This window comes from Ovis canadensis, chromosome 23, assembly GCF_042477335.2.
Source record: "Ovis canadensis isolate MfBH-ARS-UI-01 breed Bighorn chromosome 23, ARS-UI_OviCan_v2, whole genome shotgun sequence".
NCBI classification, from domain to species: Eukaryota; Metazoa; Chordata; class Mammalia; order Artiodactyla; family Bovidae; genus Ovis; species Ovis canadensis.
The window spans coordinates 71,666,616-71,690,292 of record NC_091267.1 but is presented as its reverse complement, the minus strand read 5'-3'; the positions used below and the strand labels follow the sequence as shown (position 1 = coordinate 71,690,292).

The 23,677-nt window shown below is 50.8% G+C and overlaps 1 protein-coding gene across 1 annotated transcript in view; it reads right to left on the bottom strand.

Annotated features, from left to right (window-relative positions):
- Positions 1 to 1,447: 1,447 nt before the first annotated feature.
- The window catches only part of LOC138428394 (O-acyltransferase like protein-like), a 65,090-nt gene continuing 42,860 nt past the window's right edge, over positions 1,448 to 23,677 (bottom strand). Inside the window, exons 9-15 of the mRNA XM_069569092.1 lie at positions 20,145 to 20,310; positions 18,053 to 18,132; positions 13,337 to 13,450; positions 11,511 to 11,643; positions 7,934 to 8,120; positions 2,267 to 2,409; positions 1,448 to 1,960 (exon numbers count right to left, since the gene is read on the bottom strand). Coding sequence (XP_069425193.1) covers positions 1,805 to 1,960; positions 2,267 to 2,409; positions 7,934 to 8,120; positions 11,511 to 11,643; positions 13,337 to 13,450; positions 18,053 to 18,132; positions 20,145 to 20,310 — 979 coding nt within the window. The 3' untranslated portion in view covers positions 1,448 to 1,804. The remainder of the gene's footprint in view (positions 1,961 to 2,266; positions 2,410 to 7,933; positions 8,121 to 11,510; positions 11,644 to 13,336; positions 13,451 to 18,052; positions 18,133 to 20,144; positions 20,311 to 23,677) is intronic.

The following is a 23,677-nucleotide window of genomic DNA, read 5'->3' as shown; positions in this document are numbered from 1 at the left end:
ATGTAAGTAGGGATGATGGAGAAGGCAGTGGCACCCCACTCTAGTACTCTTGCCTGGAATATCCCATGGATGGAGGAGCCTGGTGGGCTACAGTCCATGGGGTCGCTAAGGGTCGGACACGACTGAGCGACTTCACTTTCACTTTTCACTTTCATGCATTGGAGAAGGAAATGGCAACCCACTCCAGTATTCTTGCCTGGAGAATCCCAGGGATGGGGGAGCCCAGTGGGCTGCCGTCTCTGGGGTTGCACAGAGTTGGACATGACTGAAGCGACTTAGCAGTAGCAGTAGCAGCAAGTAGGGATGAAAGTGAAAAAAGCGTCAGTCCCTCGGTCTGTCTGACTCTTTGCTGCCCCGTGGACGCAGCCCGCCAGGCTCCTCTGTCCGTGGGCTTTGTGGCAGCTCGTGGCTCTCAGTTACAGGAGCCCTAGCCGACGGACACCGACCCCCAACACAGCCTCTAACAGAGAAGGCGGAGACCCGTATGTGGCTTCTATCCCCACCCGCTCCGTTCAGAACAACAGACAGGCATCATCCCACTGTCCTGGAGGCGGACGTCGGAATCAAGGTGTGGGCAGGGCCCAGCTCCTCTGAGGCGCCAGGGAGAGGCCTTCCCGCCTGGCCCAGTCTCTGCGTTGCCGGCAGCCCCTGGTATTCCTGGGCTTGGAACGGCCATCGTCCCCTTGTGTCTCCACATCGTCCGTCTCTGTGCCGACCACCCCTTTGCATAAGAACTCCAGTCACACATGAGGGCCAGCCACACCCCGACCCCCGTGATCTCACTTTATAAAATGATGTCTTTAAGCTGCATGCGTGCCTGCTAAGTCTCTTCAGTCGTGTCCAGTCCTTTGCAAACCTATGGACTGTGGCCCACCAAGCTCCACTGTAAAGGGGATTTTCCAGGCATGAATACTAGAGTGGGTTGCCATGCCCTCCTCCAGGGGATCTTCCCGACCCAGGGATCAAACCCGTGTCTCCTGCATTGGCAGGTGGATTCTTTAACACTGGAGCCACCTGGAAAGTGCCACCTGGGAAGCCTCATACTTAAGATAATTTTATTTTTTTATTATTATTTTAAAATTTCTGGCCATACCCTGCAGCATGTGGGACCGTTGTTCCCAACCAGGGCTGGAACCCACACCCTCTACACTGGAAGGTGGAGTCTTACCCACTGGCCCACCGGGGAAGTCCCTCTCATGATCTCACTTTAACTTGATTACCGGATCTGCAAATAAGGTCACTTGCTAAGGCACCGGGGAATTGGGACTTCTTTTATCTTTTCCAGGGGCCACAATTCAACTCATAGCATATGCCCTCTTATAAAATGATCATGCTTGAAATGCCTATAATGACAAACCCATGAATTGTGTACACAGTGGATCATACCATCCAGAATAAACTTACGAGTCTATGAAGGCGTCATAGTAATGCAAAAACAATTACGATGTGCAGAGGATGTACTGTGATTTTACCAAGAAAAGCGAGCATTTTAACCTAAGGGTATATTAAATTCACTACATTTGATGCTTTTTAATGATCAGTGATAAAGAAAATACATGTAGACCCAAAAGACCCAAAAAAAAATCTAGATTTTTTTTTTTTTGCTAAAAAGTTGCACTGGGGCCAGTTATCATGCTATAAATACTAAACAGATGATCACAGAACACTTTTATATGATAAACACAGAGAACTTGTCTACCTTAGATATTCACAAAATCTGATTCACACCCTGTTTAAGAAACACAAGCGTTTGTGATGTAAACGAAGCCACCCTTGGCTTTGCTCAGTTGCCTCCCACAAAGGGTCATCCACTCTCCAGGGTTGCTCTGGAAGCTCTTGGCCCTGCGGGCACTGCTTTCAGCAGGCACCACTTCAGATCCTCACATGGCTTCTCAATGCACAGCGTCAGGACCAGCCCAGCGATGAAGGTCAGCAAGCAGTGTCCCAAGAAGAGATAGAACTAGAGAGAGAGAGGGATGGAGTGGACACGGTCTTATTATGAGATTCCAGTTGTGTTTGGACCCTAAAGGGCCCCATCCTGGCTGTATGAAACAGATCTCTAAGACAAACAGCCGCAAACGTTAAAAATGAAGAGAAGGAAAGAACAATACTACCCTGTACTGAAGCCCCCCCTCCAATAAAACAAAGGACAATAGGCTTTTGAGAAATAAACAGAGCATAAGCTTCTAGTGAAGCCAGCAGTCTGCACTGTTCCAGGAGAGAACAAAGGGCGTGCCACGTTCAGCTGGGGGCGGGGCAGCCTCACCATGTTGAGGTCTGTGTAGTGAATCAGCGTCTCCTGAAGCCCGTTGTAGAGGATGATGAGGGTGGGGTGTACCAGGTAGCAAGCGTAGCTGATGCTGGCCAGGCACGTCCAGACACCGCAGGAGAGCAGCCGGTTCACCAGACCTGCGGGACAGGCACCGATCCCGGAGCGGTGAGCCCCTCCTGTGCCTGGGGATGCGGGGGGGTCACTGCAACTCCCTTTGGGTCCTGCCCCTGAGTCTGCGAACCTTCTTCTAAGAAGGTCTTTATTCATTATATATTTTCTGTTTTTTTTTTTTTTTGGCTGTGCCATGCGGCCTATGGGATCTTAGTTCCTTGACGAGGTATCAAACTCTCACCGCCTGCATTGGAAGGGCTGAGTCTTAACCCCCAGACCACCAAGGAAGTCCATGTTCTTTTTAAGTGTGTGCTAAGTTGCTTCAGTTGTGTTTGACTTTTGCGACCCCATGGACTGTAGCCCACAAGGCTCCTCTGTCCATGGAATTCTCCAGGCAAGAACCCTGGAGGGGGGGGGGGCGGTTTGCCATTTCCTTCTCCAGGGGATCTTCCCGACCCAGGAATTGAACTCTTGCATCTCCTGCATGGGGAGGGAGTTTCTTTACCACTATCGCCACCTGGAGAATGCACTAAAACAGGTAAGCCAAAGCCAAAAACAGAGCAAACTTTAACTCCCCATTGTAGACATATAATAATAATAAGAGCTGCTCAATATTGAGTTTACAGCCAGTTTATTTCCTTAGTGTGGTTTCAACCTCTGAGCACGAAACATTCCACGTATAGAACAAGGTGCAAAGGCCCTTGGCTGGCCTGGGTTCTGATTCAAGGCACACACACAGGCTGCTGGACCTTAGGACAAGGGCGGTAACACCGTGTGGGCCCAGAGCCTTCACCTTCTGCAACCTGGTGTATCTTCTACAACTGGACTGTCCCATATGATAGCTATGAGCCCCTTGTGGCTATTGAATGTAAAGGAATTAAAAGAAAAACAATGAGAAATTCCCTCATTGAATAAGACCAATGGCTCTCTGCAGTGGGGTAAATGGTGATGCCTCCCCCCAAAGCTGTGTCCACCTGGAACCTCAGAATTGGGAATAAGGGTCTTTGCAGATGTCATTGGGCTTCCTTGGTGGCTCAGACGGTAAAGAATCTGCCTGCAATGCAGGAGACCTGGGTTTGATCCCTGGGTTGGGAAGACGCCCTGGAGAAAGAAATGATGTAATTAAGGTAAGGGATGAGAGGTGAGGTCATCTTAGATCAGGGTGGGCCCTGAATCCAAAATGTCCTTGAAACAGACAGAAAAGGAGGAGACACAGAGGAGAGACGCGGGGAGACGACCATGTGAGGATGGGGACAGTGACGCGCCACGGCTGTCGAGGAGCCAGGAGAGGGTGGAACGGGTTCCCCTCAGAGCTCCCAGAAGGACCTTGCCCACGCCTGGCTCTTGAATTTCCAGCCTCCAGAACTGAGTGCTCAAGCTCAGTCGCTCAGTCGTGTCCGACTTTGTGACCCTATGGACTGTAGCCCGCCGGGCTCCTCTGTCCATGGGATTCTCCAGATAAGAACACTGGAGCGGGCTGCCATGCCCTCCTCCAAGGGGTCTTCCTGACCCAGGGTAGAACCCGAGTCTCCTGCATCTCATGCATCACAGGCAGATTTTTTACCTGTTGCTGCTGCTGCTGCTGCTAAGTCACTTCAGTCGTGTCCAACTCTGTGCGACCCCATAGACGGCAGCCCACCAGGCTCCCCCGTCCCTGGGATTCTCCAGGCAAGAACACTGGAGTGGGTTGCCATTTCCTTCTCCAATGCATGAAAGTGAAAAGGGAAAGGGAAGTCGCTCGGTTGTGTCCGATCCTCAGCATGGACTGCAGCCCACCAGGCTCCTCCATCCTTGGGATTTCCCAGGCAAGAGTACTGGAGTGGGGTGCCATCGCCTTCTCCGTTTTAACCTGCTGAGCCATCTCCAAAACCAGAAAATCAGTTTCTGTTGTTTCAAGCCACACACACACACACACACACACACACACCAGAAAAGAAAACATCTAGACTAATCTGTTAAAATCACAAACCAGATCATGTCACGTGGCATTTAGAATAAAACCCAAGTTCTTCCCGAGGCCTTGATGGTCCAACATGACCTGAGCCCTGCCTGCTTCTCTGTCCTCACTCCTGTCTCTCTCCTGCCTGGACCCTTGACCCCTGACTCACTGGTTTTCTTGCTGTTCTCCTCACCCACTCAGCATGTTCCAGACTGGAAAACTCTGCCTTAGTATTCCATCTGCCTGGAGTGCTTTGGTGCCACGTATTTGCAAACGCACCCCTAATCCAGTTACCCTCCCACCCCTGATTTTTTTTTTGTTTTCTTAATTTTTGGTCTTGATGCAAGGCTTGCAGGATCTTAGTTCCCTGACCAGCGATTAAACCCGTATCCTTGGCAATGAAAGCATGGAGTCCTAACCACTGGGTGGCCAGGGAATTCCCCGGGCTTGTGTTTACTCACCATATTTATCTGCATCTGAAATAAATTACAAACATATTCACTTCGTGTGGCTCTGGGTTCATTTCCTATGGCTGCTGCAACAACCTACACAAACACGGTGGCTTAAAACAACAGAAATTTGTTCTCCCATCATTCTGGGGACCAGAGGCCCAAAATCAACATCAGGGGCCAAGATCAGGGTGTCGATAGGCTCACATTCCCTCGGAGGCTCTGTGGGAGAATCCATGCCTCATCTCTTCCAGCCCTGGTGCCTGGACATTCCGTGGCTTCCGGTCACGGCACTCCAATCAATACCAGCGTTCTCAACTCTCTCTCTACCAAAGCTTCATGTCACCAGCTCCTCTGTGTGTGTGTGAAACCTCCCTCTGCTCCTTCTATAGGGAATCGTGTGATTGCTTTCAGGACCCACCCAAATAATCCTAAATAATCTCCCCTTCTCAAGATCCTTGACCACAGCTGCAAGTTGCCAAGGAATTCGGACTTAATGATGGAGACCGTTATTCAGGCTGCTAGAGTCTCCTGGTCTCTCGCTTTCCCTATCCCATAGCAATCGCCTCCAGAGAGGGATTTTTCTTATTTATTGTGATATCCTCAGTATCTAGAGCAGTGCTTGGCATAGAGCAAGCTTTCAGTTAAGTATTTTATGCAATCAAGTGAATAAATAGAAATCATAGTCAAAAGGTACATTTGCCCCCATGGGAATCCCAAATGATGAACCAAGTTATTCCTGCGAAACAAACAAAATAGTTGTAGAATTAAGTCAGTTTAAAAAAAAAATTCATGCCAAGATATGAAAGTAACGTCAGTGCCTATCAACAGATAAATGGAGGGAATTCCCTGGCAGTCCCAGTGGTTAGGACTCTGTGCCGAAGGTGTAGGTTTGATCCCTGGGCAGGGAACTAAGATCTCACAAGCAAACAAACAAAAATAGATGAATCGATAAGAAGATGTAGTTTATATATATGTATATATATATACTATACATACACACACACACAACAAAACATTTGTTATTTAGTCGATAAGTCGTTCCCAACTCTTAGCAGCCCCTTGCACTGTACCCCGCCAGGCTCCTCCGTCCATGGGATTGCCCAGGCAAGAGCACTGGAGTGAATTTCCTTCTCCCAGGGACTTTCCTGACCCAGGGACTGAACCTGCGTCTCTTACGTCCTCTGCGTCGGCAGGTGGATCCTTCTTTACCAGCAAGCCACCTGGGAGATCTAGCCAATTATTCTTGACCCACAGGGCTGTCACACTAGACAGGAATCCTGGGATGTTTTCAGCACATCAGACCTGGCTTGGGCCAGGCCAGGGGGAGTAGCTGTTTATGTTCTGAGACTCTGTCAGCAGTTCATTGTCATCAATGGAGGTCACGCGATCCAAACCCGTAAGTGCAAATACATCAGTCGGAACACAGCCTGATTCCCCTGTAACATCGTTCTCCATAGAAGGGAAAGCTTTTAACACTGAAATATTATAGGACAGATCTCTCAGCATTCTGCATGCATGAAAGTGCAGGAACAAATCTGAACAATCAAACACCTTGAGTGGGGAGAGGGCCTGGCACGCAGAAATGAAGAGGGGGCTTCAGGCTGCGTCCTGGGGCCCAGACTCGCTTTCCAGCTGTGTGGCCTTCCCAGCCGGCTTCATCTCCAGGCTCCACTTTCCGCGCCGAGAAACAGGGCTGATTATAGCCCTACCTGTAGCCGTGTGGCCAGTGCCGCCCGGGGCCACGGGTGCCTGACACGAGCTTGCATTCAGTAAGCAGGACTCATGTTCACTTCATCAGGTTGCACCTTTGCTGAGGCTAATAGGTTTGGGTTCACAGGCCGAATTTTAAACGCATCCTGATTATTTCCCAGGGGGCCCGAATGTGCGCTATCTCCATGTGGCTCTAATTCCATCATCTCAGGGTTTCCAGGCAGCTGGGGAGCTCAGAACCTCGGCTGGGAGATCCCTGCCAGCCTTTCTTGGTCATCTGCTGACACCTCAAGCCTCGTGGGCTTCTCTGGTCGCTCAGACAGTAAAGAATCTGCCTGCAATACCAGAGACCCAGGTTTGACCCAGGTTTGATCCCAGGGTCGGGAAGATCCCCTGGAGAAAGGAACAGCAACCCACTCCAGTCTTCCGGCCTGGAGAATTCCATGGACAGAGGAGCCTGGCGGGCTGCAGTCCATGGGGTCGCAGAGTCAGACACGACTGAGTGACTAACAGTAGCGCACTAGCAAGTACCTTGTGCCCAACAGAGAGGAAAGGAGGAAAAAGTCAGGTGATTTGAACAGACATTTCTAATCTAGAGAAGATCCTTTCTTTCCATTTGAGCTCTTTTTCTGTTCCACTCTGAAAGGCTGGCTCAACAGAAAGAGCGTCCCTGTTATCAAAGAGCTGAGGGGGTGCTGGTAACTCTTTAGTTCACATGATCAGAGGGGGAGATGAGGGTGGAGGTGGCCGGTACTCTCGTCCCAGCACTGGGATTTTCTTCCTCATGACATTACCTTATCTGCTCACTTCCAAGTTCGTTCTTCTTTTTTCATTAAACAAAGCATTTTCTTTTTTTAAAAAAAAAACACCAACTTATTTATTTGATTTTCTGGACTAAGTCTTACTTGCAGCACTCAGGATCTCTTGGTTATGGCATATGAGCTCACAGTTTCAGCACGTGGGATCTAGTTCCCCAACCAGGGGGAACCCAGGCTCCGCACACTAGGAGCGTGGAGTCTTAGCCATAGGACCACCAGGAAGTCCCTATTTTAATTTCTAAACTAGCTTCATTGGAGAGGCTGCCGATTTTTCTTTTAGAACCTGCATGGAATATATAAACCAGTATAAACATCTAAAACAGAATAGATGGGTAAGTAAGTGTTAGTTGCTTAGTCATCTCTGACTCTTTGCAACCCCCTGGACTACAGCCCACCAGGCTCCTCCTGGGATTTGAGGGGTGGAAAATCGTCCATGGGATTTTCCAGGCAAGGACACTGGAATGGGTTGCCACGTCCCTCTCCAGAATATACGGGTGGGTTTCCCCAAATATGTAGACAAACGGTGTTTTTGAGTCCCTGTCAATCTCTCATCGGTCAGCACTCGTCCGTGTACATGTTCTCACGTCGTCGCCCTTAACAGACCAGCGTGTGCGCCCCACGCCACACCTACCTCCGTAGCCTTCCTGACACGCGAACAGTATCCAGCCCACGGCCGCCGCCCACAGGGTCCGGTGGAGGCCTTGGTAGACGGCAGCAGCGCCGGACGAGGTGGGGGAGACGTCATCCACCATGTAGGCCAGGGCGACCACTAGCAGGAGGGTCGACAGGGCGCACCCCCAGCCCAGCAGAGCCTGCCCCTGGGGGAGAGGAGAGGCCCGGCTCACAGCCCACCCTGGCCACGCTGCGTGTCACCCCCGTTACCCTAACATCCTGTGTGTCATCAGTCACTTTCAGGCTCTACTGGTGAACCTTGATCAGGGCCCAGACTGGACTGGAGCGAAAGTTCAGCTTAGTGGCTACGGAGGGTGAGGGTGGGGGCAGGGCGGGGCCAGTGGGGTGTGTGGCCCCGTACACGAGGGTGACCTTTGTGGTGTCGGGGGAGCTGTGCACCTTGATGGTGGTGGTGGTTACACAAACCTACAGACTTGATAAAACTGTACAAAAGCGCACAGGCGCCTGCGCGTGAAACGGGTGGGCCTGCGGCCGATGGATTGCGCCAGCGCCAGTGTCTCGGCTGGGGTCGTCCTAGCAGAGAAACGAGGGTCAAGGATTCACAAGGTCGCTACTACTTTGCAACTTATAGTGAATTTTGAATCATTTTTACAGTTAAAAGAAGAAAGAAAAGGTAATGCTCTAGTCACGCCCCCCACCACTCCGAACCTCCCACTCTGTTCCTCAACCAAATAGGGCTCCTGGCTTGGTTCTGCCCCCATAAATGTGAGAGCCCCCCTCACACAGCCCACACCTGGGCCGCGCCCATCCCTGGGGACACAGCAGGGCGGGAGGAATGGGAGGATGGAGACGTGCATTCGGAGGAAGCACGGGGGCTTTCCCTGGTTGTGTGGAGCAGGAGCTGCTCCTGTGTGGGGGCCTCTCCTTGCAGGGACTTCTCCTGTGGAGCCCATGCTCAAGGCACACCGGCTTCGGGCGTCCTGGTGCCCAGGCTTAGCTGCTCTGAGACATGTGGAATCTTCCCGCACCAGGGATCGAACCCATGTCCCCTGCATTGCAAGGTGGATTCTTAACCACTGGACCACAGAGAAGTCCCAAAGCACCTCTGAATGGCCTTCTGTTAGAATGTACAACTCCAGCCTATAGGAAAAGTCACGTGGCCCCTGTGAGTCCATTGCTTCCCGTCACGCCCTAGCTCCTGTTCCCGCTATGAGAAACACATGGCTTTCCAAGGCCCAGGGCCTCATCTCTAGAACATTTAGATGAGGAATCCACAGGACTTCGACAAACCAAAGGAGGACCTAGCAGAGGGGATCTGGGGTCAGCACGGCCCCCTAATAGTGCAAGGGAATTCTTGACCCTTCTTTCACTGAAAAGCAAATTATCCTCCATTCATTTAATGAGTGATTGCAGAACCAGATGCTAGAAATTCAGAGGTGCGTAGGAATATGTTCTGCCCTCAAGGTCTTGTGGATCAACAAAAGTCATAAGAATAGGTTTTGCACGAGGCAATGCCAAAGAATGCTCAAACTACCGCACAATTGCACTCATCTCACACGCTAGTAAAGTAATGCTCAAAATTCTCCAAGCCAGGCTTAAGCAATACGTGAACTGTGAACTTCCAGATGTTCAAGCTGGTTTTAGAAAAGGCAGAGGAACCAGAGATCAAATTGCGAACATCCGCTGGATCATGGAAAAAGCAAGAGAGTTCCAGAAAAACATCTACTTCTGCTTTATTGACTATGCCAAAGCCTTTGACTATGTGGATCACCATAAACTGTGGAAAATTCTGAAAGAGATGAGAATATCAGACCACCTGACCTACCTCTTGAGAAATCTGTATGCAGGTCAGCAAGCAACAGTTAGAACTGGACATGGAACAACAGACTGGTTCCAAATAGGAAAAGGAGTATGTCAAGGCTGTATATTGTCACCCTGCTTATTTAACTTATATGCAGAGTCCATCATGAGAAACGCTGGGCTGGAATCTTGATTCCACAAGCTGGAATCAAGATTGCTGGGAGAAATATCAATAACCTCAGATATGCAGATGACACCACCCTTATGAAGAAAGTGAAGAAGAACTAAAGAGCCTCTTGATGAAAGTGAGGGGAGAGCGAAAAATTTGGCTTAAAGCTCAACATTCAGAAAACTAAGATAATGGCATCCGGTCCCATCACTTCATGGCAAATAGATGGGGAAACAGTGGAAACAGTGTCAGACTTTATTTTTGGGGGCTCCAAAATCACTGCAGATGGTGATTGCAGCCATGAAATTACTTATTTACTCCTTGGAAGAAAAGTCATGCCCAACCTAGATAGCATATTAAACAGCAGAGACATTACTTTGCCAACAAATGTCCATCTAGTCAGAGCTATGGTTTTTCCAGTAGTCATGTATGGATGTGAGAGTTGGATTATAAAGAAAGCTGAATGCCGAAGAATTGATGCTTTTGAACTGTGGTATTCGAGAAGACTCTTGAGAGTCCCTTGGACTGTAAGGAGATCCAGCCAGTTCATCCTAAAGGAAATCAGTCCTAAATATTCATTAGAAGGACTGATGTTGAAGCTGAAACTCCAATACTTTGGCCACCTGATGCGAAGAACTGACTCATGTGAAAAGACCCTGATGCCGGGAAAGGCTGAAGGCAGGAGGAGAAGGGGACGACAGAGGATGAGACGGTTGGATGGCATCAATGACTCGATGAACATGAGTTTGGGTGAACTCTGGGAGTTGGTGATGGACAGGGAGGCCTGGCATGTTGAGGTCCATGGAGTCGCAGAGTCAGACACGACTGAGCGGCTGAACTGAACTGAGGCTAAGGTAGTGCTTTAGATAGACTGCCCTGAGGGTGGATTTGAGATCAGACTAGAGGCAAGAAAACTAGTGAAGAAGTCCAGCTAAGAGATGAAACGGGCTTGAACAAGGTGAGGGGCAAAGGCCACGAGAGGACAGTAGGAGAAACAGCCCCGGGGGTGGGTGACCGGACGGGGAGGGAGGGCGACAGGCAGGAGGCATCCAAGATGAACCCAGGTTTCTGGCTTGACCTATGACCTTGGATGGTGAACTAGACTGATTACCCACAGGGAAGTAACCCCATCTGGAAGGTAAAGTGGCAGCTTTCTAAATACCGCACAACCTGATTCCCAGATGGAACCATCAAATCTGACCAAGAATCTTATTTCTAGAAGCCAAAGAGCTTTTGCTGTTAAAGAAAATCCAGCCTACATCACCATGACCTTCCAGAAGAGTGGCTTGCCCTTGCCATCTCACCGGGTATGTTTTCCCACATCAGAAGTTTCTCTGGGTCTGTACCAAGGCTCCAATGGGTGGGACCCGGCTGGGTGCTGGATCTGGGGCTTTCTAAGGGGAGCTCAGTGAGGAAAGCAGAGAATCAGGGAAGAAGACAAAGTTCCTCTTATTCTCTGGCATCAAGAGCCGTTGCTGACACACCACAGCACAGTCAAGTACCCGAAAGTCTGCCTCCTGCCCAGGGCTTTGGAAGAGCCTGGCCAAGGGCAGTCTGACCCCAGGTGAACGTGGTTCCTACAGCGCGGCATGGGGAAGCCACGTACCTTGGTTCTGAGAACGTTTGCCTGGTGGTCTGGGTGCATGAAAACGCTCAGTAAGAGGCCCACGAGGAACGGCCCGTACCGACAGTAGGGCTTCGTGTAGTACTCCAGGAAGTACCGTCTGGCTGCCTCTTCCCTGAAAAACACGAGGACGTGAGGCCAAAGGCTGCATCTCATCTGGACATGGATCAAGGAATCTCTCAGACGTTCACTGGGGCAATCAGCAAAGCCAGACGCTGGGAGTACAGGAGTTCACGTCTTCAGTGATGGTCTGCAGACAGCACCCTCACGATCCTGCCTTGGGCCACGCTGGTTTCTGAAATTCCAAACTCCCTTGGGGCCCTCCAACCTGGGACCCAAGGAAATGTGATGACTGCCTTCTTTTAAAATAGCCGTTTCCAGTGGCTGGCATGTCAGGATAGCTCTAAAAACATGGTTCCCAGAAGTAGACCCCTTCTTAAAGACGTGAACCTCTTCGTGGAAGCTCTCACAAAATTGGGTGGCTTGGGCCCCAGCCCTGGAGACTCACATTCAGTTGGCCCAGGGTGGTGCTTGCTGGAAGCATCGGTGAGATGTCAATCCCCACCCCCATCCCACCGCCCCCAACCCACAGGTGACTCTCATTTGCATCTGGGGTTGAGAACCACAGGCAAAGCAGGAGCCAGCCTCCTTCTCGGCCACCCGGCTGTGCGCACAGAAGCTGATGACGTGATGGGAAGGGCATGGCGCCTCTCCGGTCTAAAAGCCCGGGGTGTGCTCACTCAGCCACTCATCTGTTCCACTCACAGTGCATTCTGGGCACTTTTTCTTTTCTTTTTGGCCATCCTGTGCGGCATGTGGGATCTGAGTTCCCCGACCAGGGATCAAACCCTTGCCCCCTGCAGTGGAAGCATGGAGTCCCACCCACTGGACTGCCAGGGAAGTCAGTCCCTTGAGCACTTCTGTGCCTCGCACGGCTCTGGGCTAGTTCACCCTGGGAGGTCCGTGAAGGCTGCTCTGAGACATGTACAGACGCCTGTAGGGAGTGGAGGAGCTCGCCTCGCCCAGATCTGGATTCTAGAGGAACAGCGTTCTCGTGTGAGGGAGCAGCAAGTTCGAGGGCCCTGAGGAGGGAGCCTGTTGGTTGTGTGGAGGGAAGGAGGCTGCTGAGACTGGTCCAGAGTCAGCCGGTGGGGGAGAGACAGACGAGGCCAGACAGGGATTCTGCCCTGAGAACAATGGGAGGGTTGAGCAGATGACTGACAGCATCCGGTTTCCACCTGCATCAGCCTGACTGCTGCACGGAGAACAGATGAGCGGGAAATCTCACCGGTTTTTCCTGCAGAAGACTCAGGTGGTACCGAGAAAGAACTGCTACACATACCCTGTTGGAAAGGCAAACTAGCGCAGTGGTAAGGTCCTAGGTTCAGCTCACACCTGTGCCACTCACTAGACATGTGACCTTGAAGGGGCAACCCCAACTTCGTTAAATTTCTGTCTCTCCATCCCACAATAGAGCTTCCAAGCAGCAGTTCGCCACTGGAGGAGAAACGCCATACAGCCACGTGGGGGCACCCCTTTCCTCCCAGAAGCGTTTCAGTGGGCAAGAGTGAGCTCCCTGTGTTCAGAGCAGATCCCCAACGCCAGCTGAAAAGAGTCAGAGGTTTGGAAACAAACACACAATGAACTTTCCCATCCAGGCCGAACAGTTCCCGCCCACATTTCCGCAGGAGCCTACGTGCACAGGGCTAAGAGCCTGGCATCCACTCAGCAGCCCTGCCTGGGAGGTCCTGGCCATCCTGAGGGGAGGGGAGGGACAGAGCTGGCGGGCTGGGAAGCGCGGCAGTTACCTGGCTTCTGACGGAGCTGCCACCGGAAGGTTGTGAGCCAGTGTGAGCAGAGCAGAGGCGGTGCAAGATGCCAGGAGCAGCGTGGCCCCGAGCAGGACGAGGGCACGCTGACTTCTACAAAGAAGAGAGCACGTTCACTTTCCTTCTCACTCTGGGGCTACCGAAGGCTGGCAGACTTGGCAACCAGAGGTGCTTCCTGCCAGCCTGCCTTCGAGAGAGGCTGGCGTGGGGCCAAGTGTGTCCAGAGCTGGGCTGGAGTTAAAAAGCTTGAGTTAGACTTCAGTGTCGAGCACTTATTAGCAGCCCAATCCTGGGCAGTGAAATCCTTGCCTTAGAATAGCTTCATCTTCCTGCTGAAATTTACCGTGATGAGACCGTGCTTGGGAAAGTCCCTTGCCACCCAGGAAGCACTAGAGGGACTGAAGTGGAGGGACCCCCTGGGGTCCACTGGTTAAGACTCCATACTTCCACTGCAGTGGGCACGGGTTCCATCCCTAGTAGGGGAACTAAGATCCCACATGCCACTAGGTGCGACAAAAAGAAAAATAAAAAGTAATTTAAAAAAATTAAGAAGTGGCGATTGATTCAGGAGAGAGATGATTGGCAGGCACAGGTGAGACACAGCAGAGGGGGACAGAGTAACAGGGGGACCCGGGGGATCCTTCCCCCAGTCCAAACGCAAATCTGACCAGTGTCAGGGTTCAGGTGGTTCATGTGGAGGTAAGAATGAGGGCAGGGGTGGGGAACAAGGAAGGCCAATGCAAGGCCCTATCACGGTGGTCAATGCTCAGTTCTTCCAGAATGTTCTGTGGAGCCTTCTGAAATGCACCTCAAAACTGTCCTAAGGGGGTGAAAGAAAGAAGCATTTTCCTACCATCTTCTAGCCCCTTGGGGCAAAGGTGGCCCCACAAAATTAATTCCTCCAAAATTTGGGACTCTGTACATAGGCTGAGAGGGTTCGGTTCTGAGGCAGGAAATGAGGTGTAGGGACAGAGGCTCAGGGTGAGACAGTATCTGGTTATATCTACTGGGAATCAGGAGGGTTAGGACCAGGAGGGTCTGCAGTGGAAGAAATGCCCAACACGGATGCCAGACCAACCAGGTACAACCCTGCCTTTGGCGATCCTAGTCCAGTGCTGAAGTTGCCATGGTTCCTCGTGAGGAGGAGATGAGATGCCATTCGCTTCACACCACAGTGACTTAGGGAGTGAATCAGCATCTAGAGCGCCAATTCTAGTTCAGTTTGTGCTCAGGAGCAGAAGAGGCGTCTTAGCTCAGTGGTGCAGTAACTGACTAGTGATGCCTGCCATGGATGGGTGTGGGCAGGGCGGGTATGGTAACCATGTTCTATATTTACCATGTCTTCTTTTTTTTTGCTGAACCATGGCTCAGTGGTAAAGAACCCATCTGCCAATGCAGGAGATGTGAGCTCAATCTCTGAGTAGGGAAGATCCCCTGGAGAAGGAAATGGCAACCCACACCAGTATCCTTGCCTGGGAAATCCCATGGACAGAGGAGCCTGGTGGGGCTACAGTCTATGGGGTCGCCAAAGGACACAACTTAGTGACTAAACAACTACCACCGCCACCCCCAGGAAGCATGCAGGATCTTAGTTCCCTGACCGGGGATCGAACCCACACTTCCCGCAATGAACGAGCAGGTTCTTAACCACTGGCCACCAGGAAGTCCCAATTCATCACGCCTTTTGCAGACCCTCCAGTTCCATCCTCCCTGAATTACTAGAATTCTACACGAATGTGTTCTCTGAGGGGAAAACGCCCTACCTATTATACCCCTTCCATTTAGAGGCTAAACGCAGTAGCGCAGTCACAGGCTTGGGCGGCACCGGTCTCCAGGTGAGGAACTGAGACCCTCTTCCCATGACGGCCCCTCAGAAAGATGCTGACCCCGGGGCCAGGCTGTCTCGGTCACAGGGACACTCAAGCAGGTTCCCAGCAGACCTAGAGTGCAGAGGTACTGAGAACTCATTGTCCTTGGTGGGTGGGTGGCTGGCAAACCATCTGGTCAGGCCATCCAATAAAAACCCCCGTGCACTCGAGTAAATATTGTCTCACTCCCTGGGGAACTGGAGCCCAAGCCGTGCCACCTCTACTTGGGAGTCAGACACATCTCCGCTGGCCATCACAGCTGCAAAAACTACTAAAAGCTTCCTAGGACAGACTGCTATGGGCTGGATCGTGTCCCCCAGCCCTGCAAATTCTAACCTCCACGACCTCAGAGTGTGGCTCCGTTTGGAGATGGAGTCATTAGAGAGATAATTAAGGTGAAATGAGGTCAGTCATTGGGGCGCATCTTAATCCAGTGGGACTTGTGTCTTTATAAGAAGAGATTAGCACACAGAGAGCCCACAGGGAAGACCACGTGAGGAGGCACGGCCGACTACAAGCCAAGGAGAGAGGCCTTGGAAGAAACCAGCGCTTCCTTCACTAAACACCCTAAATGCCAGCAGTCAGCACATCCAGCTGCCAGGGCGCCTCCGAGGGAGCCCGTAGAGGCTTGCCTGTCCTCCTTGGCCAAGGCTCCAGGGTTGGCCGAGCCGCACACCTGCCCTCCAGGTGCCTGCAGCAGCCACAGCCCATCACAGAGGGCATGTGCTGGTTCCCATGGGTACGATCTCGCTGTCTCTTCCAACCCTGGGGTGAAGTGCGTCATCTCCATCTCACAGATGTGAAAAATGACGAGAGTCCAGCGACTTACACTGAGTCCCCCAGCTTTGAACCCACATCTTCTGACTCAAACTCTATACCAGCAATCCACCTCTCTGCCTAGCGGAAGGGTGGGACATATTTTTAAAAGTAGTCAGCCAAAATCTCTTACATTTGCAATTAGAAAACTTAATGCGCTTCAGATGTGCATGTAAAAAATTAGATCTGCCTTTGAAAAAATTGTTCAATTCTTAAATTAAAACCACTATGCATTTTCCTTGCCTAAGATGCTTGAGTGTTTGCATTAGCACTGGAGTGGGCAACATCACAGGTCAGCCTGTGACTTAAATGTCCCCTTGCAAAGAGCATTAACAGGTAACCACAAAACAGAGCTAGTCAACACATATTTGGAACTCAGCTCCATGCCCAGTAATCAAAGACTTACAAATTAGATGTGAAAAATGAATGTTTTCTTATATATCTTCAAGTAATAATTTTTAAAAAGCAGATATAGATCTTGTTAAGAGTCCATATTGGCAATGGTATAGTTAGATGACCAGAGGATTGAATACTGCTACAACCTTTAAGGCAAGCTATCTGTCATTATACTTCAAGATCTCCAAAGACACTCATGCCCTTTGACTCTGAAACTCTTCTTAAGAACCTGCATTCTAGAAATATCAGAGTTGGAGACAAATGGTAACTAGAAAGATGTTTCTGAGACTGTTATTGGTAAAAGCACAAAATTGGAAATAATCTATTTAGGAAGGTATAGGTAGGAATAATCGAGGAATAATCCTAGAGGAAGCTATAGGTAAACTACAGTTCATTCACAAATACAAAATATTATACAGACATGGAAAGTCTGTTTACTTAAGGGACTTCCCTGGTGACCCAGTGGTTAAGAATTCACCTGCCAACGCAGGGGCATTGGGTTCGATCCTTGGTCCGAGAAGATCCCACATGCCTTGGGACAGCTAAGTCTGCCAGCCGCAGCTGCTTGGCCTGTGTGTGCAACTACTGATGTCTGTGCCTAGAGCCTTGCTCTGAGACAAGAGGAGTCACCAAAATGAAAAGCCTGAGCTCTGCAACTAGAGAAAGCCCAGGAAGCAACAAAGACCCAGAACAGCCAAAAATAAACAAAAATAATTTTTTAAAAAAGTACATTCACTTGAAAAATAAAATAATATAGGAAAATGATTACATCATTAAACTATTAAAACAAATGTCCAAAGTATATATGCAGAATTCTTTCATGTATAAAAGACTTGAAGAATAAAAGCAGCGGAGAATAAATACCGACAGTGAAATCACTCTCCTTAAGTGAGGAAACAGGCCTAAGGTGATTGTTTTTTTTCCCCTTTCTTTAGCGTAATGTTTTCCAGTGTTTCTTAAATTGAACATGTATTTGAACAGAAAAGAATACTAAATCTTTTAAAATATGGCGTGAATAATCCACAACTTTTAAGGTTTCCTGTGAATTATTGAGGCCTTAGAGCTTTTCTAAAACTAACAAAATTAAGGAGATAAACACCCAAGGTGGAGAAGCAGGCACACTGATGTCTTATAAATTATCTCATTCTTTCTGAAGAGTCATTTCACGACATGTGACAAGCACTACAAAATTGTTCTTAGCCTTTGACCTAATAATTCCACCAGGAAACAGGTTCCCAAGGAAATAAATACAGAAGAGGAGAAAGGGGCGTGTTCAAAGACATGTGCTGAGGAGCCATTTATAATCAGGAAACACTGGAAACCATCTAAGCGCCCACCACAAAAGATGGCATATAAACCCTAAACCTGACCAGCCAGCAGGCCACACGCTTATGCGGAAATGTTTTTAAGAACAGTGAAGTGGAAAAAAAAAACACAAAGACTACAGGAGAATGCGGAAGAAGTAAACAGTGGTGGAGTCAGGGTCCACACACTTCTGAAAAGTGGGTTTCTCAATTCTAAATTGTAAGAGCTGCTTTGCCCAGAACTGGGAGCTCTCTGAGAGTTTTAAGAAAGAGGCCAGGTGAGGAGAAACACTTGTTTCAATTAGACTCACTTTCCGTAGATGAAGACGATCACTGGGGTGGTGAGATGGAATTGAAAGTCATTGGCAAGATACCACGTCCAGCCGTTGCACTGGAAAGAGACCAGCAAAGGTCACCCCTCTCCTCCAATTAACCAGTGGCTCATCTCCCGGGACCAGAAGGAGGAACTCAGGGGCAGGTGAGGCGATTTCCACGGGAAGAGAAAGGACTTGAGTTAAAGATATTTCACATACCTCATCTTAACTCTGGAGAAGGAAATGGCAACCCACTCCAGTGTTCTTGCCTAGAGAATCCTGTGGACCGAGGAGCCTGGTGGGCTGCTGTCCATCGGGTCACAGAGTCAGACATGACTAAAGCGACTTAGCATGCATGCGTGCGTGGAGAAGGAAATGGCAACCCACTCCAGTATTCTTGCCTGGAGAATCCCAGGGACAGAGGAGTCTGCTGGGCTGCCAGTCTATGGGGTCCCACAGAGTCAGACACGACTGAAGCAACTTAGCAGCAGCAGCAGAATCTCAACTCACCCTCCTAACAATCCCAGGGGAGTAGGTATCATTATTGCCATTATACACCCTGGAAATTCAGACACGCTTTCTCTCTTAAGACAACAATCATAGCTAACCTCCCAGGGCAATCACAGCTAATCTCCCAGGGCAGCGGTGGGAACTGAATTCCACCACTGTGTCATGGATGTGAGGAGTAATTACCCTCACAGTGTGGTTGGGGTCGGAGGGCCCGTATTGTTGTCTCTTCCTTGCCCTCCCCCCAGCTCCAGGTGGAGAGAATGTGTTCATTTATTTTATTCTATTTTTGATTTGATAGACCGTGCTCATTGAGAACGGAGGTCTGGCTGCAGACCAGCGTTTGCGGGAAACCCCAGAGTTCCCACGCGTGACTGACATGACAGCAGCTGGCCAGAGTGACCTCGTCCCAGGCTATCTGTGCCTGTGGGGCTGGAGGTGGCCCCTGTGTCTCTAATTTAGGGTGAGACGACTTCTGGGGGCACATCTCCCCAGGGCTTCAGAGATGAGAGGCACCTCGGTCTCCCCTCCCACCCCGTCACTCCTGAGGAGACCAGGCTAATCAGAAGTGACAGCTTTGCTCACCCCACCTGTGACCCCAGCCGGTCTGCACCTGGGAAGGCGGCCGGGCCTCTGCTCCAGGGCCCCCCATCATGGAGGGTGATGGGGGTCCGCCTGAAGGCAGTCAGACAGTGATGGAAGCCCTGTCGAAGTGGCCGGGCCCTTGTGAACCAAAGGCAGTCGTCTGGCTGGTCAGCGGTCATGCAGTCACACTTAGTGATTCTCCCTTCAGCAGCGCTTTCTGCTGCTGCTGCTAAGTCGCTTCAGTCGTGTCCGACTATGTGCAACCCCATGGACGGCAGCCCACCAGGCTCTGCCATCCCTGGGATTCTCCAGGCAAGAACACTGGAGTCAGTTGCCATTTCCTCTCCAACGCATGCATGCATGCCAAGCCGCTTCAGTAGTGTCTGACTCTGTGCAACCCTATGGACAACAGCCCACCAGGCTCCTCTGTCCACGGGATTCTCTAGGCAAGAATGCTGGAGTGGGGTGCCATTTCCTTCTCTGCAGTGCTTTCGAGGGAGGTGCAAAATCATTGACGCGATTTAATTATAACTAGTTCACTTCCATTTGCTCCAAGCTCATCAGGAGGAAGCTAAGGCTTCGAAGAAGCATGACCCATATACACAGACATTGTGAGATCTGGCTGGACGTGGGGTAGAATTCATTACGGGGAGGGTGAGGTGACTCCTTCCGGCCCAATCTCGGTTCTCTGGGTGGAGGTGAAGAAGGCGTCCTTCCCACTGGGGTGGCGTGGCCCCAGACTGCACACTGATGGGGCAGGGGCAGCTGCGTCCAGCTGGCCCGCCCCCGGGCCCCCGCCCTGCTCCCTCTCTGCTTTCCCAGAGCCCACCCTGCCAGGGCTGGTGCAGCAACCCCCAGCTCACACTCCAGGCGAACCTCCCTCCCACAGCCCACCTTCCTACAGCATCGCCAGAAGAAAAGGGATCAGACTCGGGCTGGCCCGAGAACACGTGCCGGATAGCGCCCCTCCTCCCCCTCGCGGAAGACTTGAACGCACCGCATCCTGGACCGACAGGAAGTTATTTAGCAACAGCAAGTTCGTCCACCAGGCACTCCGGCAGTTCTCCAGGTGAAGCTTGGGCACCTCCCAGACGGGCCCCCAGGGCACAAGGGAGAACGATCCAACCAGCAGGCACACCGAGCACAGGTGAAGAGGCTGCAGCCTGGCGGGAAAGAGCCCGGGAGCAAATGATTCTCCTGGGGTTCCATTCGGTCCCCCGGGGTGGGGGGTCACATAGCGATGGTGGATAGGATGCTCAAAAATGGACTGTCCTGGGGCAGGGGCCACCTCCTCACTCACCCCTCAAACCTTCCATTCATTCATGCGTTCAAAGCGGGATAGGTGCTACTGATGCAAAAATACTGTTCTTCATGGAGCAAGTCATATGTGTAAGCCACTCTGCTAGGAAAGTCTAAACCTGCCCAGTAACTATGATGTCAATTTTACTGCTGAGCAAATTAGAGCTCAGAGAAGTTTGAGTCACTTACCCAAGATGGTCGAACGGTATGTACTGAGAACTGACGCTGTTACCTGTTTCTTTCAGGGGCCTTGCTAGATGAAAATAGCTTTCCATACCCCCTCTTATCCTCCCTTCCTGCCTCACTTCATTTCCTCCTTCCTTCTCTCACACACCACCTCCTTCCAAGCAGGATCTGCGGCAGCTACAAGCTGATGAAGGGGGCACTAGTGTCTAGACTGAGGCTGTTCAATAGAATATTGCAGAATATTGCAGAATATTGCAGATATGGGACCGCGCTGCTGTGCGGATGCTCCCTCGAGCCTGGGCTCGCACCCCCGCCCCAGCCTCCCCCCACCATCTGTCATCTCCATCTCCCCAGGAGAACCAGGTGGCCCCAGCTCCCCTCTGAACCGGAGTCCGGGTCAGACACCCTCTGGAGGGACCCAGGTAGAGGTGGCATCCCGCCTCGGGCAGGCTCGTGGCTGGGCCGGTGCGGAGAGCGGAGGCTGCTGGGGGCCCACGCCTGAGGGGTTACAGGGGAAAGAACACAGAGATGTGAGTTCTAGTTTTGTCTAAATTTTTCACACTGAGAAAATCGGGTCACTCCTCCCTTTCCTCTCCTGCAGAAAAGGGGGCTGACGGTTCCTTAGCTTCCTCTAAGGAGAAGGAGGACTCCCGCCTCCTCGGATTTTCTAAGAATCAAGATATCACTAAGAAAACTGAAGTTGGAGAATGGAGTTATGGTTGCCAGGGGGAAGGGTCGGGGGAAGGGAGAGTCAGGGAGTTTGAGAAGAACAGGTACACGAGGCTATATTTAAAATGGATAACCAGGACTTCCCTGATGGCCCAGAGGTAAGGAATCCACCTTGCAGTGCAGGGGATGTGGGCTTGATCCCTGGTCCAGGAAGATTCCACATGCCTCAGGACAACTAAGCCCGCAGACCTCACTGGGGGATTAAGACTCGATGCAGCCAAATAAATAAATATCAAAAAAAAAAATCTTAAAATGGATCACCAACAAGGACCCACTGGAGAGCACAGGGAACTCCGCTACTGTTATGTGGCAGCCTGGATGGGAGGGAGTCTGGGGGAGAGTGGACACACGGATATGCATGGCTGAGTCCCTTTGTTGTCCACTGGAAACCGTCACAGCATTGTTAATCAGCCATACCCCAGTACAAAATAAAAAGTTAAAAAAAAACAACTGTTTGAAACATGGGACGTGTCATATAAATATACATGCCCTTCAAGTGTTTGTCCAAACTTGAAGATTCAAAGTCAAGATTCAAAGTCAAAGTGGGTTTGCAAAGATTAAAACCTCTGATACTAGCCAGTGCCATGGGGGTGTGAGAAGCGGCCTTCTCATACCTGGCCGGGTGGGAAGGTCAACTGGAAAACATCCATCAGTACATTCAATGCACCGAACCATCGATTCCACTCGTAGGAATTTACCCTGCAAACGTGCCCAGACTGTTGCACAAAAATGTACAGACTTCGTGTCACTGTCTAATAAGACTGCAAAAAACTTGGAAATCACCTTCATGCTCCATTCATGGAGAGCAGCTAAATACATGATGGATGGTCCACCCACATGGCGCCATCCCGGCAACCTCAAAATCAGTGAGGTGAGTCCTTCCATGCAGTTAGAGAAAGATGCCGAATCATTAAGTTGAAAAAGCTATGTGCAAAATAATGCAGTATTAAGCATAGTTCTATTCATGGGTGGGGAAAAGAATATATAAATACATGGAAAGTCCCTGCAAGAATTAATTCATAAGAAGCTGTTACCAAAGCTGTCCTGTGGGAGGTGAGACTGGAAGGGGTGCCTTTATTTTTAGTATATAATCTTCTGCTACAGTTAGACGTTATTATCAATAATTTTTTTTAACTTAAACCAATGGGTGGGGGCTTCCCAGGTGGTGCAGAAGTAAAGAATCTGCTTGCCAATGCAGGAGACGCAGGAGACTCGGGTTCAATCCCTGGGTCGGGAAGATCCCCTGGACAAGGAAATGGCAACCCACTCCAGTATTCTTGCCTGGAACTCGATGGACAGAGGAGCTTGGTGGGCTGCAGTCCATGGGGTTGCAAAGAGCTGGACATGACAGAGTACACACATCCACAAACTAATTTTTTAGAAAAAGTATCATTTCTTTTTTAAAAATATGTATTTATTTGGCTGGGTTAGATCTTCGTTGTGACATGCAGGCTCTAGAGAGAGTGGACTCAGTAGCCCCAAAGCTTGTGGGGTCTTAGCTCCTCGACCAAGGGTCGAACCCGGGCCCCCTGCATCTGGAAGTCAGGTTCTTAACCATTGGACCAACGGGGAATCCCAGTAGTAAGCTAATTTTTAACTAGTGGCTCCTACTGGGAACAATCCCACCGGTTTGGGGGTCTGGAGCCTCTTCCCTCGTTTCCTGTGAGATACTGGTAAGGTTTTACCCCCTAGAAGCTGGGCTTTCACATTTTCTGAAGCTTGCAGAAGCCCCCACCTGGTCTGCCTCTCCTGCCCTTGCCCCCATACCGCAACGACGTCCTGTCCCAGCTTGGACTCATTCGCTCTCTTCCTGGCTCCCAGCTGGCACTCTCCCAGAGCTCCCCATCTCAAGAACGTCCTCCCCATCCCCCACGTCACTTGAGCTGGAAAGTCTGCATGTCTGCGGTTGGTGCCCTCTCCATATCCTCAGTGCCCACGGCCAGGGCACATCCCACAACACATCACCCTCGGGACCCTCGCCAGCATCTTGCCCCGTGAGGCTTCACCACTGCACCCTCCTCCACTCTGGGCTCTCGGCCCCAACGACTGCTTTATCTACCCAGGAAAACACGTCTGAGTCTTCGCCCCCCAGCTCTGGGGCTGTTCTTCTGAAGGGTTTCCCAGGCAGCACCCACCAGGCCACTGGATCCCACACCCCAACCCCTAACAACCTGCCTGAGCACTTATCACTGAGAACGCTGGGTCTGAATGCCAGGCCCTCTCCTCCAGAAGAACGCAGGGCAAGACTGGCTGCTCCGCCCAGTGCTCATCCCCAAAAGATGTTGCAAGAAAAAGCATTCTGTCAAGCCTTCAGGG